The sequence below is a fragment of the Psammomys obesus genome, unplaced genomic scaffold (assembly GCF_907164565.1).
Source record: "Psammomys obesus unplaced genomic scaffold, mPsaObe1.curated_primary_1811, whole genome shotgun sequence".
NCBI classification, from domain to species: domain Eukaryota; kingdom Metazoa; phylum Chordata; class Mammalia; order Rodentia; family Muridae; genus Psammomys; species Psammomys obesus.
The window spans coordinates 33,062,468-33,069,384 of NW_026596079.1; the positions used below are offsets into that span (position 1 = coordinate 33,062,468).

The following is a 6,917-nucleotide window of genomic DNA, read 5'->3' on the forward strand; positions in this document are numbered from 1 at the left end:
AAACTCCTGAAAACTATATAAAAGTTTTATGTAATATTTATAAATCAGCGTGCTATAGTCCAGCATAAACAGGGAAAAAAGACTTATTAAAATCTATAGATTGGATAAAGAAATTAAATTACTTCATAGAATAACTATTCATTAATTTTAAAGCAAATCATACATTCAAAATATTTTTTCCACATATGTGACATATATTAACATTTATATCATTGAAACAAAAAATTCTTAGTATGATAAAACATGACTACCTTCAAATTAAGCCAAGAAGCTGGCATGGTGGTTCACACCTGAGCTTCTACCACAGAGACAGGTGGAGTGCTACAATTTCAGGCCTAGTCTTTCCTACAAAATGAGTTTCAGGCCAACCATGTGTACAGAGCCCTCAAATGTCTTTTTTAAAAAGACAAATAAATAAGCAATAAAAGAAGGCAATGAAAAATAAACCTTAGACAAATCTGATGACATACGTCATACAAAAGGGGAGGATTTAAAACCAGTTAATTTATTTATGTATTTTTAAACAAACTGTTCACACCCTGAGTTTGAGAGCTACAAGTATATGCAGCCATGCCTGATACAAAGTTATCGGTAATCATTAGGACTTCCACTAGTTCAGGCCGCAGCAAAGGGCACTATCACATATTTCTATAAAAGTAGAAGATCAAAACCAGTAAGATCATTTTATCATAACGAACACTAGATACTAACTAAATCTCTGGCAAGAGAAAACACATTATTTGTGATTAAGATTCAACTTTTGAAAATAATTTTAAATTAGTCATTATTTTTATATCAGGAAAAGAATATTTATAAATTAAACATACTTTTATATGCTAAAAATAAATTAATTGCCACAAAATTGAAAGCATTTCAGCTGCCATAGAACAGACCTGGAGTTCCAGATGGAGGTGTGATGCTCGTTATTGTTGGGGTTCTAAAGCTTTTTGCCTGGAAGATATTAACAATCATGTTTATAACATTCCTCTCTATTTAGATTCTAATTTCATGACAAGATCTGTTTATTGGATTATTTATATTTCAATTTTACCCATAATCTGACTGTCAAAATAGTTTTTCAAATAAGAAATGAAGTATGGGACAGTCTGGTTTTTTAAATTTATTTTTCAAGACCTTTTCTTTATTCTCTAAACATTGTCTTGCATTTCACAATATTGGCAGTCTGTAATTTTAGGTCAGTAGCTTCTTTGTAAGTAGTGTAAGCCAAATCACAGCATTGGCCTCCAGTAAAGACTTTCAGGAATGGATGAAATATATTCTTAAAACCTACTTTTGATTAATCTTCTGAAGAAAAATAACAAAGTGTATTTCAAGCATAAAAAGAACAAGTAGAAAACTCTCTCCGCAAGGCTTAGTCACCATGAAAATGATAATCCTCTAGAATTCTTAAGAATTCTAAGGGGATCATCAGTGTGACAGAAACTCTCACGCCTGTGACAACAGTCCTGAAAAAGTGCCTCTGTTCTCATCTGTGGGGATATCAGGATATATACGTGGCTACATAGCTATACATCTACACATCCATATGTCAGGATATACAGATGGCTCCAGATGGACTGCAGATTACTAAGGAGCAAAGTGAGAGTAAGATGTAAAACTTAGACTGCCATTGGTGGTTCTGAAAAAATGGAAGATGACCAGGAGCCAAGAAATGTGGACAGCATCCAGAAGCAAGAAAAGTCAAGGAACCAATGTTCCCTCCTAGAGTCTTAACAAACAATGCCACCCCTCATTGGCACCTTGCATCAGATTTCTGATCTTCCAGTCTACAGAGCTGTGGGATAGGAGATATGTATAACAAGCCACTGTTACGATGACTAATTACTGCAATGAATTAGAAACAAATAACTACTTTTCAGACACATTTAAGTACATACACAAAAGGATATTTAAGCTCAACAACCCACTAGCCATGTAACTTCATGTAAGTAATAAGAAATCCTTCTGTGTGTTAGTTTTAGAGATAGCAATTTGAGCATCCAATTATAAGATTGTTATATGAGTTAAAAGTTAATAATCACAAAATATTCGAACACTTCCCAGACACAGTAAATAATACATTGACTATTAGAAACAATTATCCAAAGTAGCACTGGAACATATTGTTTGATATAATATATATAATATATAATGAACAACTTAAAACATAAGTGCAGTTTAAAAGAATTTATAAGACAATATTTGAAAAAATATATTTTCATAACTATTATGAAATGAGCCCCTAAATTTGACAGGCTCATTACTTTAGCGATTATGTACAAAGAGAAATAGTTAACATTGCTATTTAAAATGGAGGGGTGAGTCCCTTGAAAGAAAGGAGAAAATAAAATTGAGAGTAGAATTTAGAAGGGAAATAAATTATTAACAGAAAAATCAGTTGAGAATATGAGCATTTAATTCATTGTTAAAACTAAATGTAAAGGAGGGTAAAACAAAACAAGTAAAAGAGGTTTGGTTGCTATGGACAATTAAAATGGAAACTACTTGATAACATATTTTTGAATGTGGTAATGGATAACGATCTACAAAACTAAAAAAGGTCCAGTTTTGTTAGAAAAACATGAACTCATTTATTGGTATTGAAATGATCCCACATACAGTGAAGCTGCATGCCCAGCTGCTGGCGAGCCCTTTGCAGGTGTTATTCTCTGCAACTGGTACCCCGTCCACACTGACTCTAACAGTGTAGGTGTCTTCTGGCATTGCCCTGGAAAAATGAGTGAAGAACGCATGAGATACACAGTAACTGCTAGTCAGCATATAGTAACAATGAAAACTCCTACCTCTGGTCTACTTCACTGTTGAAACAAAGTCTCAAATCCCAATGGATCTATTGTAAACTTCACTTTTATTTTATGAAATGAAGTTCATTCTAAACCATCCTGTCCTGAAAATTGTTATATCATATAAGAAAGGATGCACATGAGCTTTTATTAAAATGACAACTAAATGGTATCAGAACAAGCAATAATAAACATGCAGCCTACACCCACTCTTGTGTACTCAGTTATCCTGTGCTGCACTTTTTAAAACTGTTAATCACATCTCCTCCAAGCAGGGAGCAAGTCTAATGCGGATAAAATCCTTGAGAACATGTGATGAAGTCCGTGTTAGAAGCTGCATTTTAGAATGGTTACATGCTCCCCTAAATCATTAATAAGACAGATCAATCTGATGTGATAGCAAAGAACTTGAAATGCCACCAAACAAAACGATCATCTTTAATTACAATAAGAATATGAAGGTTTCAATAAGGTTAATCAAATTGAACAGGAAAGGATGATTTGGACACTTTGAGGCATCTCATTACTGATTAATACCAGCCATTCATCTTTTAGAAGAGTCCAATAATGATAAGAATAATAGTGCCAATAATAGTAGAGCAGACACAGAGTATATATTTACCTTGTCATCATGTATAAAAAGCATTATAATTGACCATAATAAAGGCACAAACTAATATGAACATCAAGAAATCAAATATAACTAAAACTATTATTTGTAATAGGCAGCATGGTTAATCTGTTAAAATACAAATATACATAACTGATTTATGACATGAGAAAAATAATATTATTAAGGGTACATTTCAACAGACCTAGTATAGCATGTAATTTGAGTTGAATGACTTGAATCTTTTTCCACATCGCAAGTAAATGACTGGAAAGAAGAAACTAATTGAACATGGTTTCCCAATTCCATATTCTCAGCTCCATAGTTGAACTGATTTGCTTGAGAGAAACCTGCAAACATAATAAAACTATTATTAATGAGCTATTTCTTGAGCTCTGAGGGTTATAACCGAGAACCAAACCAATCATAACATAATAATGAATACAACTAAAGAAAAATGAACTTATTTGATATCTATCCGTATGTTAATATTCTTTGGGAGTATAAATAATGGTCTTAAATTAACTTATTCATGAAATTTTTGTTAAAATGCACATAATAGAGTAGTAGTGAGAGACAGGAGGAATAAGGAATCACATTTTCTTTCTTGTATATGGTCTACAGTCCTGTATGTTGAATCTCCCTGTGGTCATGTCATATATAGACTCCAGTGTTCTGCTTAATTTTATCAAAGACCTTTGAAGCAACAGAGACACTTGGTTTGAGGCAGCAAAGACGTGGGAACTTCTAGAAAGAAGACAAACACACAGTTTGAGTCAAGAACACAGGATCCTATTTGCTGAAGTTAGGATTAGAAACTAAAGATCGATAATTTGTAAAACTGAAGATGCTGTCTTTTTTTTCCATTGCATTGTTTTGGCCTCTTTCTCAAAAATCAAATACCCGTAGGTGTGTGCGTTTATTTCTGTGTCTTCTATTTGATTCCATTGATCCACCATTCTGTTTCTATGCCAGTACCATGCAGTTCTTATTACTAATGCTTTGTTGTATAGCATGAGATCAGGGATAGAGATACCTCCAGAAGATCTGTTGTTGTACAGGATTGTTTTTGCAATTCTGCGTTGTTTGGTTTTGTTTTGTTTTTTTCAATATGAGATGGAGAACTTTCCAGGTCTGTAAAGAATTGTGTTGGTATTTTGATGGGAAATGCATTGAATCTGTAGATTGCTGTTGGCAGGATGTCCATTTTCACTGTTACTCCTACCTATCCATGAGCACGGGAGATCTTTCCATCTTCTGATATCTTCAACTTCTTTCTTCAGTTTATTTCAAACACGTCTTTCATTTGCTTGGTTAGAGTCACACCAAGGTACTTTATGTTATTAATGGCTATGGTGAAGGGTGTTGTTTCCCTAATTTCTTTCTCAGCCCTTTTGTCTTTCACATATAGGATGGCTACTGATTTATTTGAGTTAATTTTGTATTTAGCCACTTTGCTGAAGGTGAGTTCTCTGGTTAGCCTTTTGGGGTCACTCGTGTATACTATCATATCATCTGCAAACAGTGATACTTTGACTTAGGTGCTGGTCTAACTTAGGTGGATGTCTACATGTCAAAAAATGCAAATAGATCCATATTTATCACCCTGCACAAAACTAAAGTCCAAGTGGATCAAAGACCTCAACATAAAACCAGACACACTAAACCTGTTAGAAGAAAAAGTGGGAAAGAGCCTTGAACTCATTGGCACAGGACACAACTTCTTGAACAAAACACCAACAGCACAGGCCCTAAGAGCAACAATCAATAAATGGGACCTCACGAAACTGAAAAGGTTCTAAAAAGCGTCTGTAAAGCAAAGAACACTGTCATCAGAACAAAACGACAGCCTATAGATTGGGAAAAGATCTTCACCAACCCTATATCTGACAAAGGGCTAATATCCAGTATATATAAAGAACTTAAGAAATTAAACAGCAACAAATCAAGTAATAAAATTAACAAATGGGGTACAGAGCTAAATAGAGAATTCTCTATAGAGGAATATCAAATAGCAGAGAAATACTTAAAGAAATGCTCAACATCCTTAGCCATCAGGGAAATACAAATCAAAACAACCCTGAGATTTCACCTTACACCCATCTGAATGGCTAAGATAAAAAACTCAAGTGACAACACATGCTGGAGAGGATGTGGAGAAAGGGGCACCCACCTCCATTGTTGGTGGGAATGTAAACTATTCAACCACTTTGGAAATTAATCTGGCACCTTCACAGACAATTAGGAATAGTGCTTCTTAAAGATCCAGCTATACCACTCCTAGGCATATATCCAAAATATGTTCAACTATACAAGAAGGATATTTGTACAACCATGTTCATAGCAGCTTTATTTGAAATAGCCAGAATCTGGAAACTACCCAGATGTCCCTCAACTGAGGAATTGATACAGAAATTGTGGTGCATTTTACACAATGGAATACTATTCAGCAATTAATTCAGCAAATAAAAATGAGGAAATCATGAAATTTGCAGGCAAATGGTGGGATCTAGAAAAGATCATCCTGCGTGAGGTATCCCAGAAGCAGAAAGACACACATGGTATATACTCACTTATAAGTGCATATTAGACATATAATATAGGATATATATACTAAAATCTGTACACTTAAAGAAGCTAAGCAAGAAGGAAGACCCTGGGGAAGATGATTAATCCTCACTCAGAAAGGCAAACGGTATAGACATCGGAGGAGGGAGAAACCTGGGGAAAGGATGATGGGAGCCTACCACAGAAAGACTCTACACAGCAGGGTATCAAAGCAGATGCTGAGACTCATAATCAAACTTTGGGCAGAGTGCAGGGAATCTTATGAAAGAAGGGTGATATAGAAAGACCTGGAGGGGACAGGAGCTTCAAAAGGAGAGCAACAGAACCAAAAAATTCTGAGTCCAGGGGTCTTTTCTGAGACTGATACTCCAACCCAAGACCATGCATGGAGATAACCTAGAACCCCTGCACAGAGGTTCTCCATGGCAGCTCAGTCTCCAAGTGGGTTCCATAGTAATGGGAACAGGGACTGTCTCTGATATGAACTGATTGGTCTGCTCTTTGATCTCCTCCCCTTGATGGGGAGGCCACAGAGGAAAACAATGCAGCCAGTCCTGATGAGACCTGATAGACTAGGGTCAGAGGGAAGGGGAGGAGGATCTCCTGTATCAGTGGACTTGGGTAGGGGCATGAGAGGAGATGAGGGAAGAAGGGTGGGATTGGGAGAGGAGGAGGGAGGGGTCTACAACTGGGATACAAAGTGAATAAACTGTAATTTATATTTAAAAAATGAATTTAAAAAATAAAGAGTTTCTGAAAGTAACTTTTTTTCAAAGGATCCAGTAGAGACTATACCTTATACTACACTAAACTGCTAGGCCCAACACTTTGACATTTTGTTTTCTTCCCTCCCCCTAATCTGTCTGTCTTTATCTCTTTCTTTCTTTCTTTCTTTCTTTCTTTCTTTCTTTCTTTCTTTCTTTCTTTCTTTCTTT

The 6,917-nt window shown here is 35.3% G+C and overlaps 1 protein-coding gene across 1 annotated transcript in view; it reads right to left on the reverse strand.

The window, feature by feature from the left end:
* The window catches only part of Pkhd1l1 (PKHD1 like 1), a 160,762-nt gene that overhangs the window by 136,504 nt on the left and 17,341 nt on the right, over positions 1 to 6,917 (reverse strand). The window contains exons 3-5 of the mRNA XM_055626481.1: positions 3,620 to 3,764; positions 2,620 to 2,728; positions 894 to 951 (exon numbers count right to left, since the gene is read on the reverse strand). Coding sequence (XP_055482456.1) covers positions 894 to 951; positions 2,620 to 2,728; positions 3,620 to 3,764 — 312 coding nt within the window. The remainder of the gene's footprint in view (positions 1 to 893; positions 952 to 2,619; positions 2,729 to 3,619; positions 3,765 to 6,917) is intronic.